Source organism: Theropithecus gelada, chromosome 12 (assembly GCF_003255815.1).
Source record: "Theropithecus gelada isolate Dixy chromosome 12, Tgel_1.0, whole genome shotgun sequence".
Lineage (NCBI taxonomy): Eukaryota > Metazoa > Chordata > Mammalia > Primates > Cercopithecidae > Theropithecus > Theropithecus gelada.
The window spans coordinates 52,717,444-52,732,156 of NC_037680.1; the positions used below are offsets into that span (position 1 = coordinate 52,717,444).

At 37.1% G+C, this 14,713-nt stretch overlaps 1 protein-coding gene across 5 annotated transcripts in view; it reads left to right on the forward strand.

The window, feature by feature from the left end:
• Window positions 1–9,562, forward strand: part of MTX2 (metaxin 2) — a 70,024-nt gene extending 60,462 nt beyond the window's left edge. For 2 of the 5 annotated variants that reach the window (XM_025405392.1, XM_025405390.1), the window contains one exon: window positions 9,034–9,562. In XM_025405392.1, coding sequence (XP_025261177.1) covers window positions 9,034–9,042 — 9 coding nt within the window. In that variant the 3' untranslated portion in view covers window positions 9,043–9,562. The remainder of the gene's footprint in view (window positions 1–9,033) is intronic. The other 3 variants (XM_025405388.1, XM_025405391.1, XM_025405389.1) reach the window with 2 other exon arrangements.
• The last annotated feature ends 5,151 nt before the right edge of the window (window positions 9,563–14,713 follow it).

A 14,713-nucleotide genomic window follows, 5' to 3' on the forward strand; every position in this document is an offset into this window, starting at 1 on the left:
TACTTTTCTTCTCAGTTAAACTCATTGTCATTGTGTCAGTAACCAGAGTTTGGCATGTGACTCAGTGGAAACATCAAGATATCATTTTTCTTCATAAGGGCACAATTACATTTAATCTTGTGATGAAAACTTACAACAGTTCAAACACCAAAGGCTTGCTTTTGCGGAACTATTTAACTGATGCTATGATGTACAGTTTTGACATAATTTTCCTTTACATGATACTTAGATAAACATTTTCCCTAAAAATAAGATTAAAGATAGAAGAGATTTAATTTTTAATTTTATTCAATCATTTAATTAATATTAAAATGCAAATAAAGTACATTTAGAAAAAAGTAACTGGTATTTCACTTTCTGTGCCAACATTTTTCTCATTCCTTTATCTGTAGCAGGAGTCATTACTTTGTGAGATACTATGCTGAATAGAGCTGTGGCTTAAGTCAGGATACATAGTATTATACTGCAAGACAGAGGGTCTGAATTCTATTCTTGGCTCTGACATACCTCTGAGTTACTCTAATTTCTCTAGGTATACTCCAGTCCTAAAATTAGAATTAACCCCCTACAATTAGAATTAATCCCCTAAAATTAGAATTAACTTTCCTTCTAGCTCAACCGCTGGGGATGTTGGGAGGACTCATGAAAGAAACCAAATACCTGTACTTGATGACAGAAAAGGAAAAGGGTAGTTAAGAGAGATCTTACAGAAAGAATAGTAATTGGGAAAAGAGGCCAAAAAGCAAGGGGCTTGATTTACAAAACTTGAGTGACAGCCCTAAAGATAAGTGATTGGGATGTAAAGAAAAGATATGTAGATCATTTCTAGTACTTTAAAGAGATGAAAAGTTAATAATGGGAAAGAACAATTAGGAAACACCCAGACAAAATTAATGCTTTTGAAACTAGATGGTACTTTGAAGGTATCAGAAATAAATGTGAAATAATGAATAAGCAAAGCAAAAAAGATGAGTGCCAGAAAAATCTTAAATGGAAAATGTTAGGAAAATGTTGAATTTTACTGTTTTTATTTTGATATTCAAATGACAAAACAGTAGATAACCAACATGAATGTGGAAAGAATAATAATATAAGAAGGCATCAGATTTCTTAGGACCTTAGAAATATATTTGTCACCCTGGAATATTTTTCTAATAAAAAGTCTATAAAGATAAATCCAATAATATATGAAACATCTTAGAGCTCACAGGTGGGGAATTGCTATCTGTATTTGAATTATAATCACAAACTATTTGGTAAGCAGAATGGTGGAAAGTTAACGTTTTCACATGATATAGCAAGATAATTAAAATTGGAGATATATGAAGATCTTGACTTGATTAAACAGTTCAGTAGAAATACTGGATAAAATATTTTTTTGTTCTTGTCTTCCATGTGAGTTGGAAATATTTTTCTAAATTTGTTACTTCTCTTTTTATTAAGTCATGTTTATTGATGTGTAATTTACATCTAGTAAAATTGGCACTTTTATGTGTGTAGTTCTATGAATTTTAACAAAGGCATACAGTTGTATAACTGTCACCTATCAACTAAAATATTAATTGTACTTTTTAAAAAGAAAGACTTGTTGGAATCAGTAATTTATATATGTCAGAGTCAGTATAAAGAGTTGCTCAAATTCGGAAAAATTACAAAAAATATGCTTTAAAGGTTAAGTGTTTGTGGATATATACAGTTATGCCCTGTATGGCAACCTTTCAGTCTGTGATGGACCAAATATATGAAGATGGTCCTTTAAGATTGTAATATATTTTTACTATACCTTTTCTATTTTACTATACCTTTCCTATGTTTAGATATGTTTAAATACACAAGTATTTGTGTACCATAAATACACGTTATCACTGTGTTACAGTTGCCTGCAGTATTCAGTATGGCAATGTTCTGTACAGGTTTGTAGCCTAGGAGCAATAGGCTGTACCATATAGTGTAGGTGTATAGCACCATCTAGGTTTGTGTGAGTAGACTCTGATGTTCACACAGCAAGAAAATTGCCAAACAGTGCATTTCTCAGAATGTATTCCTGTTAAGTAACACACAATTATATGTGCTTTGGTTTAATCTATTGAGTTATACTTTTGTTGATATTCTTTTTTTTTTATTATTATTATTATACTTTAAGTTCTAGGGTACATGTGCACAACGTGCAGGTTTGTTACATATGTATACATGTGCCATGTTGGTGTGCTGCACCCATCAGCTCGTCATTTACATTAGGTATATCTCCTAATGCTATCTCTCTCCCCTACCCCCTCCCCACAATAGGACCCGGTGTGTGATGTTCCCCTTCCTGTCCAGGTGATCTCATTGTTCATTTCCCACCTATGAGTGAGAACATATGGTATTTGGTTTTCTGTTCTTGCAATAGTTTGCTGAGAATGACGGTTTCCAGCTGCATCCATGTCTCCACAAAGGACATGAACTCATCCTTTTTTATGGCTGCATAGTATTCCATGGTGTGTATGTGCCACATTTTCTTAATCCAGTCTGTCACTGATGGACATTTGGGTTGATTCCAAGTCTTTGCTATTGTGAATAGTGCCACGATAAACAATATGTGTGCATATGTCTTTATAGCAGCATGACTTATAATCCTTTGGGTATATCCCCAGTAATGGGATGGCTGGGTCAAATGGTATTTCTAGTTCTAGATCCTTGAGGAATCGCCACACTGTTTTCCACAATGGTTAACTAGTTTACAGTCCCACCAACAGTGTAAAAGTGTTCCTATTTCTCCACATCCTCTCCAGCACCTGTTATTTCCTGATTTTTAATGATTGCCATTCTAACTGGTGTGAGATGGTATCTCATTGTGGTGTTGATTTGCATTTCTGTGATGGCGAGTGATGATGAGCATTTTTTCATGTGTCTGTTGGCTGTATGAATGTCTTCTTTTGAGAAGTATCTGTTCATATCCTTTGCCCACTTTTTGATGGGGTTGTTTGTTTTTTTCTTGTAAATTTGTTTGAGTTCTTTGTAGGTTCTAGTTATTATCCCTTTGTCAGATGAGTAGATTGCAAAAATTTTCTCCCATTCTGTAGGTTGCCTGTTCACTCTGATGGTAGTTTGTTTTTCTGTGCAGAAGCTCTTTAGTTTAATTAGATCCCATTTGTCAATTTTGACTTTTGTTGCCATTGCTTTTGGTGTTTTAGACATGAAGTCCTTGCCCATGCCTATGTCCTGAATGGTATTACCTAGGTTTTCTTCTAGGGTTTTTATGGTATTAGGTCTAACATTTAAGTCTCTAATCCATCTTGAATTAATTTTCGTATAAGGAGTAAGGCAAGGATCCAGTTTCAGCTTTCTACTTATGGCTAGCCAATTTTCCCAGCACCATTTATTAAATAGGGAATCCTTTCCCTATTTCTTGTTTTTGTCAGGTTTGTCAAAGATCAGATGGCTGTAGATGTGTGGTATTATTTCTGAGGCCTCTGTTCTGTTCCATTGGTCTATATCTCTGTTTGATACCAGTACCATACTGTTTTGGTTACTGTAGTCTTGTAGTATAGTTTGAAGTCAGGTAGCGTGATGCCTCCAGCTTTGTTCTTTTGGCTTAGGATTGTCTTGGCAATGTGGGATCTTTTTTGGTTCCATATGAACTTTAAAGCCGTTTTTTCCAATTCTATGAAGAAAGTCATTGGTAGCTTGATGGGGATGGCATTGAATCTATAAATTACCTTGGGCAGTATGGCCATTTTCTAAAGTAACTTGCTAAAAAGTTGCTATCTTTATGTAAAATCACATCAATTTTTATATGCTCATGCCCATATATAATTCAGTACCTCTGGAGTTACGTGGATATATATTTTCAGCAAATAACATTTTGGCCACTTCAGGGGTACTTCTGGAGCACTGTCATTTGAGCATACATTGATAGTTGAACTCTTTCAGAGCGTTCATTTATTGATAAAGGGTGCCCATCTATATTACTGGAAGTTGCATCAGGGAATATATTCACCTTTTTTAGGCTCTAGTACAAGAAGCATAGGGTAGCTGGCAGTAAACAAGGATTAGGAAAATAAGTTCTAAATTGGTAAGATAAGATGTACCTCCTAAGAAATAGGTTTAGGGATGTGGAAGAGTTGGTGTTTGTATTATTCTCACCAGGTACCTCAGCTCAGCTCCACATTTATCCACTCTGCATCCTTGGTTTTTTGCAGGGATCTATTCATTATTGATTCATCCCTGTGCTGGTAAGATTATGGTGCTGTTGAGTCTAAGGACCTTGAGATACTTTTTTTAAAAAACTGTACTGTTGGCTACCTATTTAAACATGGCTACAGATTGTACATTTGACTTTGATTAACACTTCATGAATGTGTCAAAAGAGTGGAAGGCTTTCAAAGAATGTAAGTCACTGCTATTGAGAAAATAAAATATTCCACACATCTTAAGATGCTTTCTTTTTTAATCCATGTATTTATTCAGCAAGTGCTATTTCAGTTCCTTAGACACTGTGCTAAGAACTGGGAATATAAACATACATGCATCATTGCCTTTAAATAGCTTGGAGTGTAGTGAGGGAAACAGTTAAGGGAACACAGTTATAATATGGTATGAGAAGTGTGTCACCTTTTTATTGGTTCATTCAACACAAATTTATTGAGAACTTGCTTTGTGCAAGGAATTGTTCTAGGTATTGGGGATACAGCAGGAACCAAGTAGGTGAGGTCCTTTCTCTATAGGACTTTCTGGTAGAGGAGATGCACAATAAGAAAAAAAAAAAAATTATATGGTATTAATTACCAAATGTAGCATTAAAAAAGGACCACATGATAAGGAGTGACTATATGTCTACTTCAGTTTGGGTGGTCTGAGGAGACTTTAAGATGTGCCATTTTTTTTTTTTTTTTTTTTTTTTTTTTTTTTGAGACTGAGTCTGGCTCTGTCGCCCAGGCTGGAGTGCGGTGGCCGGATCTCAGCTCACTGCAAGCTCCGCCTCCCGGGTTCACGCCATTCTCCTGCCTCAGCCTCCCGAGTAGCTGGGACCACAGGCGCCCGCCACTTCGCCCGGCTAGTTTTTTTGTATTTTTTAGTAGAGACGGGGTTTCACCGTGTTAGCCAGGATGGTCTCGATCTCCTGACCTCGTGATCCGCCCGTCTCGGCCTCCCAAAGTGCTGGGATTACAGGCTTGAGCCACCGCGCCCGGCCCCCAAGATGTGCCATTTAAACCTTATTCTAAAAAATAAGGAGCCAGTGTGAAGTCAGAGGAAGAGTATTTTAGGCAGCAGGAATAGTTGTAGTCAAGGCTCCCTAACTGGCTTGAGTTTGTTACGTTCAAATGCAAGAAGCAGGGCCAGTTTGGGTTGTGTGCTATGAATGGTAGGATATGAGGCTAAAGAGGTAGGCAGAGGCCAGATTATCAAGGCTCTGTGTGCTTAGTGTAAGGAGTTTGGCATTTTAATATAAGTAGAACAGAAATCCATTTGAATATTTTGTGCTTGGAGTTTGTATGATCTGCTGACATTAGTCATTCTGACTATGGTATGGAGAATGAGTAGAAGCAGTAAGACACTTTAGGAGGCTATCTCAGTGGTCTAGGTGACAGATGATGGTAGGTTACACTGTGAGATCATAATGAATAAGTAAGTGGTGGTATTCAGGGCATATTTTGGAGGTAGTGTCTCACCAGACTTGCTAATGGATATAGGAGGGTGAAAGAAAGGACTCAAGAGTAGCCCCTAGATTTTTGGCCTGAACAGCTGGTTGGATAGTGGTGCCTTTATTTTGGGAAGTTTGGGGGACAAGCAGGTTTGAGATACTGTAAATTACTGCTATTGAGAAAATAAAATATCCCACACATCTTAGTCAAGAGGCTCCACATCCTGCTCCACAGATACTCCACATTGAAGTGGAGATGTTATGTAAGCATTTGAATGTATGAATCCAGAGCTCAGGGGAGACATTAAGACCAGAAATAAATATTTAGGAGTCAGTGGCATCAAGATGGTATTTAAAGCTGTGCATCTCTAGGATATTACTTATCAATAGCAATCAAGGCCACATAGCTAGTTGACAGTATTGGGGTTCAAATTTAGATTTTTACCAACCCCCAAATTTATTCTGCCAAACCAGATTACTGCAACATATTTTCACATTTATTGGGGGAAACCCCATATTGATATTTAACGTGGGTTCTTTTCTATTTCCCTAAGTGTCTCGGCTGGTCTAAGAAATAAACAGAAAGAGTATGAGAGAGAAATTTTAAAGCTGAGTGTCCGGGGGAGATATCACATGTCGGCAGGTTCCGTGATGCTCCCTGAGCCGTAAAACCAGCAAGTTTTTATTAGTGATTTTCAAAAGGGGAGGGAGTGCACGAATAGGGTGTGGGTCACAGAGATCTCATGCTTCACAAGGTAATAAAATACCATAAAGCAAATGGAGGCAGGGCCAGATCACAGGACCACAGGAAGGGGCAAAATTAAAATTGCTAATGAAGTTTTGGCATGCATTGTCATTGATAACATCTTATCAGGAGTTTGAGAGCGGACAACCTGTCTGACCAAAATTTATTAAGCGGGAATTTCCTCTTCCTAATAAGCCTGGGAGCGCTACAGGAGACCAGGGCTTATTTCATCCCTGCGGCTTCCACCATAAAAGACAGCCGCCCCCAGGGGGCCGTTTATAGGCCTACCCTCAGGGCGCATTCTCTTTCTCAGGGATGTTCCTTGCTGAGAAAAAGAATTCAGCGATTATTTCTCCTATTTGCCTTTGAAAGAAGAGAAATGTGGCTGTGTTCCATCTAGCTCACCGGCAGTCAGAGTCCAAAGTTTTATCTCCCTTGTTCCCTGAACATTGCTGTTATCTTCTTCTTTTTTCAAGGTGCCTAGATTTCATATTGTTCAAACATACATGCTCTGCAAACAATTTGTGCAGTTAATGCAATCGTCACAGGGTCCTGAGGCAACATACATCTTCCTCAGCTTACGAAGATGATGGGATTAAGAGATTAAAGTAAAGACAGGCATAGGAAATCACAAGGGTATTGATTGGGGAAGTGATAAGTGTCCATGGAATCTTCACAATTTATGTTCAGAGATTGCAGTAAACACAGGCGTAAGATATTATAAAAGTATTAATTTAGGGAACCCATAAATGTCCATGAAATCTTCACAATTTATGTTCTTCTGCCGCGGCTTCAGCCAGTCCCTCTGTTCGGGGTCCCTGACTTCCCGCAACACACGTTTATGTAGGCTAGCACATGTTTTCTCAAAACCTTTATCACTATGGGACTCAGAGTAATAATTAGCTCGTAATTATGACATTTTCTTGTTTTAGTAATATTGCATTAGTAATTATTTTAATATAATGTAAATTGGTGATGCCCCATTTATAGATCATTAGTAGTGGGATAGATTTCATTTTGTTGTTAGTAATATATAATTAATGAGGAAAAAAACCCTAGAAATTTTTATGTTGAAGCCATCCTTACGATTTTATCTCCTTCAGAAATCTAAGTTACATTAAAAGTGGTAAAATTGGCCGGGCGCGGTGGCTCAAGCCTGTAATCCCAGCACTTTGGGAGGCCGAGGCGGGCGGATCACGAGGTCAGGAGATCGAGACCATCCTGGCTAACACGGTGAAACCCCGTCTCTACTAAAAATACAAAAAACTAGCCGGGCGTGGTGGCGGGCGCCTGTAGTCCCAGCTACTCGGAGGCTGAGGCAGGAGAATGGCCTGAACCTGGGAGGCGGAGCTTGCAGTGAGCCGAGATTGCGCCACTGCACTCCAGCCTGGGTGACACAGCGCGAGACTCCGTCTCAAAAAAAAAAAAAAAAAAAAAAAAAGTGGTAAAATTAAAGTTGTATCTTGTTACTGATTTGTGATTGGGTATCATTTTTTTGGTCCTGTCATCACAGCGAAATCCTTTGTGCTTTGACAGCACTTTGTTTATGCATCTATTAAAATACTTAAATTGTATTTATTAAAACAACTTTATAATTTATGTTTCATGTACATGTCGTAGAGTATTTTTCTTATTTTTATGCCTCACATTTGGTATAGTTTCTGGCACATTGGAGATCTGCTGTATTTATTTAGTGACAAAAGTAACGAATTAAATGAATATGATCATTACATCTATATTATTTTAACACACTTAAATGTTGTTACTAAAGAAAGCAAGTCACACAACTAGCAAATCATATTTTTTTTCATATAGCAGAAACTCCAAGTAAAGTTATGTCAAGTTGTGGTAGGATTTGTTTCTTATGTGGCTTTTTTCTTTTAAATTGATGAATAAAATGATTTTTAAAAACATATCCACGGGGGTCTTTCGTGTATCTACAGGACATTTGTTCCAGGACCCCCACAGATACTAAAATCTGCAGAGTTCAAGTCTCTTATATAAAATGGCATAATTGCTTATGTAAATTTAATGTATTGAGAAAGAAAGAAAAAATGGTACAGTGTCTGCTTGTAATCTATGTACATCCTCCTGTATATATTTTTTTTTTTTTTGAGACGGAGTCTCGCTCTGTCGCCCAGGCTGGAGTGCAGTGGCCGGATCTCAGCTCACTGCAAGCTCCACCTCCCGGGTTCACGCCCTCCCGTATATTTTAAATCATCTCTAGATTACTTATAGTACCCAATACACACAATCTAAATGATATGCAGTAGTGTGATCTCAGCTTACTGCAACCTCCACCTCCTGGGCGTAAGCCATCCTACCACCCCAGCCTCCTGAGTAGCTAGGACTATAGCCAAGCACCACCATGCCTGGCTAAGTTTTGTATTTTTTGTAGAGATGAGGTTTTTGCCATGTTGTTCAGGCTGGTTGTGAATTCCTGAGTTCAAACAGTCCACCCACCTCAGCCTCCCAAAGTGCTGGGATTACAGGCATGAGCCACCATGCTTGGCCTGTGTTGTTATTTCTAATCGTTTAAAATATTTTGGATCTGAGGTTGGTTGAACCTGCGAATATGGGACCTGTGGGTGAAGAGGGCCAACTGTGTTTTCTATTGTAAAAGTTAAATGCTACTTACTCACATCACTCCTGTTTCTACTTTTAGGCCTACTGAACTTGATGCACTGGTATTTGGCCATCTGTACACCATTCTTACTACACAGTTGACAAATGATGAACTTTCTGAGAAGGTGAAAAACTATAGCAACCTCCTTGCTTTCTGTAGGAGAATTGAACAGCACTATTTTGAAGATCGTGGTAAAGGCAGGCTGTCATAGAGTTATGTGTTAGTCTCAGAAGTCTTAACTTTTGAAAGATGTTTTACTTGAATGTTAGATATTGATGTCAGAATTTTAAAACCAAATTACTGCTTTTTGAAACCTCAAAACAAATTATATAATGTATCTTATATATGTGCTTTATATTGTTATTTGTGTATACATTAAAATCTGAATTATTTCATCTGATATGTCATATTCTGTATCTTGAAATTTTTGTTTCCTTGAAACATGCATGCATATAAAAATAAAGCTTAAACAACTGTATGGATATTACATTTACTTTCTTTTGATTTTTCTGAAAGTCATTCACTGAAGTTTACACATGTGGAATAAACAGTGTCTTTTCTAAGGCAAGTAATTTGTGTTACATACTCCCAAGATTCCCTTGCTAGATACATGGTGAAGCAGATAATGGGAATAAACGTTCTTAACAAGCGTGCACTTAGAAGATATGGATGGTTTTAAGGTAATTAAATCTTGGTGCAGATTTGACATTTAAGAACGTTCTTTATATAGAGACTTAATTTAAAAACATTTCATCAGAGCAGCTGTGATTTACATTGGATAAAGAAAAAGGTTGAGGAACCTAATTTTTTTGAGACAAGAACATTTTAATAATGCTCTTTTATTCCTTTGTGGGGAAGGGAAGATAGTTTTCACATAAGTATTAACAGGAATTTTTATGTAAACATTAAGGATTGTATGTTGTTTCCTTTTCCAATTTTCTCATAGTTTATGTTGTATAAAACCAGGGATGCTCTAGAGACAGATGTAAAAAATGATTTCTTAAAAATGGCTAGAATAATAGTACTTTTATACTTTATTTTTATGTACCAGGAAATTTTATCTCATTTAATCTTTATAAAAATAGTATGGCTTTGCAGACACTGCTACTATCTGGAGGCGCCTGCCGTCAGCCATTATCAGCTCCATGTTCTCCCACATAGCTGTCAAGTAGGAGCTCCGCATCTCCTTTGGGCTGTTTGCAGGCAAAGTTCTAAAGACAGCAGAAAACTTTTGTGTCCTGAGCACTGGAGAGAAAGGATTTGGTTTAAGAGTTCTAGCTTTCACAGAATTACTTCAGGGTTTATATGGTAGAGTGGTGACTTCATGCCACAATGGCACTGGTGGCATGACCATCTATGGGGAAAAATCTGATGAGAACTTCATCCTGAAGCATGCAGGTCCTGGCATCTTGCCTATGGCAAATGGTGGACCCAACACAAATGGTTTCCAATTTTTTATCTGTAGTGCGAAGACTGAAGGCTTAGATAGTAGGCATGTGGTCTTAGGAAAGGTGAGAGAGAGGGTATGACTGTCATGGAAGCCATGGAGTGCTTTGGGTCCAAGAATGGCAAGATCAGCAAGAAGATCACCATTGCCAACTGTGGACAACTCTAATAAATTTGAATTTTGTGTTAACTACTAGACTATTCCTTCTGTAGCTCAGGAGAGCAACCTTCCACTCCACTTGTTTGTAGTATCCCATAATCTTTTCGCTCTCACTGTAGTACTTTGGGTTCCATATTTTCCTTATTCCCTTCTACATCTAGCTAGATTGAATGGTTAAGTTTATGATTATAAAATAAAAACCTAACAACAAAGACAAAACACCATGAAGGTTATTATTCCCAGTTTACAGATGAGGAAATGGAGACACAAAAAATACCTTGTCCAGGGTCATAAAGTTAGTAATAAATGGTAGAGTTGGAATTCACACCCATGAGTCATGGCATCAGTTTAGCTTTTTTTTAAAAAGGTTTTTTTTTTTTTTTTTTTTTTTTTTGAGACAGGGTCTCAGTGTGTCACCCAGGCTGGTGTGCAGTGGCATGCTCATGACTAATTGCAGCCTTGAGCTTCCCCTGGGCTCAGTTGATCTCCTGCCTCAGCCTCCATGTAGCTGGGAGTCGAGGTGTGCCACGTTGCCTAATTTTTGTATTTTTTTGTAGAAACAGGATTGCACCATGTTGTGGAACTCCTGGGCTCAAGTGATCCACCCACCTTGACCTCCCAAGGCTCATGCCTATGTTGGGATTACAGGCATGAGCCATGGTGCCTGGCTGAGTTTGACTTCTCATCACCATGCTTTTTTTTTATTTTAAGATAGAGAGTTATACCATGTAAAGGATTTATTAAGTTTGCCTTAGTCTAAATCGCATGTAAACTTTGAGTACTGTCTTTGGACAATAGTGCTCTTAGTAGCTTTCCTGAGCTAATACTGGATTTACATTGAATTTCAGGGTTGTTTTAGAAAGAATCATTATTTTTACAAAATTAAGTCTTTATGTCCATAAATGTGTCATGCTACCATGTTTAGGCTTTTTCTAATGTCCTTCATTAAAGTTTCATAATTATCTCCATGGAGCTCTTGACCATCTTTTGTTGATTATGTTCCTGCGTGCCTGTTCTCTCCATTTCTATTTATTATAAATGATATTTAATTGAAATTTAAGATTTTTGCTGTAAAAAATGTTCTCGTGTGGAATCCATCTAGTAAAATCTTTTTGAGCTCTCTTATTCTAATGATCTTTCTAAGGATCCTTTGTAGTTTTCCATGGATAAAAGGTATAAACCCTAGATAGTGGCAGTTTTGTTTCTTTTTAATCTTTAAAATTTTTGTTTTCTTATTGTGGTTAGTAGGACTTCTAAGTTAATGCTAAATAAAAACGAAAGATCCTTTTCTTTATTTTCTCTTTCTTTCTCTTTCTTTTTCTCCTCTCTTGCCTCTCCTCCCCTCCCCTCCCCTCCCCTTTCCTCTACTCTCCTCCCCTCCTCTCCCCTCTCCTCCCCTCCTCTCCCCTTTCCTCCCCTCCCCTCCCCTTTCCTTCCCTTTCCTCCCCTCCCCTCCCCTCTCCTCTCCTCTCCTCTTTCCTGTGTCTCACTCTGTCACCTAGGCTGGAGTGTATTGGCATGATCTCAGCTCACTGCAACCCGGGTTCAAGTGATTTTCCTGCCTCAGCCTCCTGAGTAGCTGGGACTACAGGCACACACCACTGCACCTGGCTAATTTTTGTATTTTTAGTAGAGATGGAGTTTCACAATATTGGCCAGGCTGGTCTTGAACTCCTGACCTTGTGATCTGCCTGCCTCGGCCTCCCTAAGATCCTTTTCTTAGATAGGAATCAACATTAAAAAAAATTTTTTTTTCTCTTAAAACATGGTAAATTTGTTTAAGTTTTTTGTGTACTTCACTGAAGCCTTATATATAGATCTTAACATTTTTTAAATTTTTTGCCTACTTGTTTTATGGTTCTGAGGGAATATTAGCAATTAAATCTTTTTTTTTTTTTCATTTATTTTTAAGTTAATCATTGCTGGTGAATCAGAAAGCTTTGGTTTTTACATGCTGGTCTTTAATCAAGCCACCTAACTGATCGCTTTCATTATTTTGCTTTTGTTACTTTTGGATTTTCTAATGAGGAATAAGTCTTTTTCCTTTCAATGTTATGTCTCTTCCTTCCCCTTCTCCTTCTCTTCCTTTTTCTTTCCTTCTTTTTTTTCTTTTACTGCAGGGGCGAGATCTTGGTGCGCTATTGAAAGATAGCGATAGCAGACATCCTGTTCCCAGTAATAATGGAAATGCTTCTGGTATTTCACCATTCAGTATGGTGTATCAGTAGGTTTTGAGTAAACGTCCTTTCATCAGATTAAGGAAATTTCCTTCTAATTGTAAAGTTTTTGTTTTGGAATATTATGTGTCAGTGTGCTTAAGTCAAGAATGGAAATGAAATTCTATCAAACACTTAAAAATACTTTTAGAGTATTTATGGATGATTAAAAGATTCTCCTATTTTATTTACTATTTTAATTATTGTCAGTTGTTATTTAATAATTTAATATTGGGAGTTTTTATTTTTAGTTGACACATAATTTTACATATTTATGGGGTACAGAGTGATACTTCATGTATGCAGTGTGTGATGATCAATTCAGAGTAATTAGCATATCCATCACCTCAAACATTATACATTTCTTTGTGCTGGAAACATTCATAGCCCTCTCTTCTAGCTATTTAAAAGCATATAATATTGTTAGCTATAATCACCCAGCAGTGCTTTAGAACAATAGAACTTATTTCTCCTATCTAGCTGTAATTTTGTATCCATTAACCAACCTTTCCTGATTTTCCTTTCCCCAGTCCTTCACAGCCTCTAATAACTATAATTCCACTCCTCACTTCTATGAGCTCAGGGTTTGTTTTTTTTTAGCTCCTACTTATGAGTGAGAACATGCAGTATTTATCTACATAGAAATGTTTGACTTATTTCACTTAACATAATGTTCTCCAGTTGTATCCATGTTGCTGTGAGTTTCATTCTTTTTGTGGCTGAATAGTATTTCACTATGTATATATACCACATTTTCTTCATCCCTTTATCTGTTGATGAACATTTAGGTCAATTCTGTATCTTGGCTATTGTGAATAGTGTTGCATTAAAGATGGGGGTATAGATATTTCATAGGTATACTGATTTCCTTTCCTTTGGATAAATACTCATAGTGCGATTGGTGAATCATATGGTCGTTCTGTTTTTAGTTTCTTGAGAAACCTCCATACTGTGTTTCCTAATGGTTGTACTAATTTACATTCCCACTAACAATGTATAAGAGTTCTCTTTTCTTGTTGTCTTTAGCGTTTGTTATTTTTTGTCTTTTTGATAACAGCCATTCTAACTGGGGTGAGACAATACCACATTGTAGTTTTGATGGACATTTCCCTGGTGATGAGTGACATTGAGCATTTTTTCATATACTTGGCCATTTGCATGTCTTTTGAGAAGTGTCTATTCAGGTTCTTTACCTGTTCTTAAATTGGATTATTTGTTTTTTTGCTCCTGTGCTGTTGAGTGCTTTGAATTCCTTGTATATTCTGAATATTAGTCTCTTGCTGGATGAATAGTTTGCAAATATTTTCTTCCATTCTGTAGGTTGTCTCTTCTACTCTGTTGATTGTTTCCTTTGCTGAAGCTTCTTAATTGGTTATTTTGGGATTTTTGCATATTGTTCATGGACTGCTTAGTTTAGAGTTTGTGTGTGTGTCTGCTCTAGTTTTGTCTCTCAAGTTTTGTGAGCGTTTTGCAATGGTAGGAAACTGTCCATCTTTTTCTATGCTCTGGAACAGTTCTTACAGAATATAGAGTCCTGTTCTTTGACGTTCAATAGAACTTGTCCATAAAACTTATTTTTCCACTCTTAGAGTTTTTTGGAAAGCCTGATTTGCTATTTTCTAGGTGCAGTTAGTTGGCTTTTTCATCCTTTGGGTATTGTACATGCAAGCTTTCTACTTCTTGAATCTATTTGAATAATCCACAATTTCCTAGAAGATAATGTGTTATTTGAAAAACTTTGTAGAGGATGCCTCATCCTACCAGTTTACTTTGTGTGTGTGTGTGTGTGTGCTTCCTAAACCATATTTTGTATAAACATGTTGCTATTAATTAAAATTGATACATATGTTTGTGAGTATAGGCTATCTAAAGATAAGAATGCTTCATTTGTAAAAAT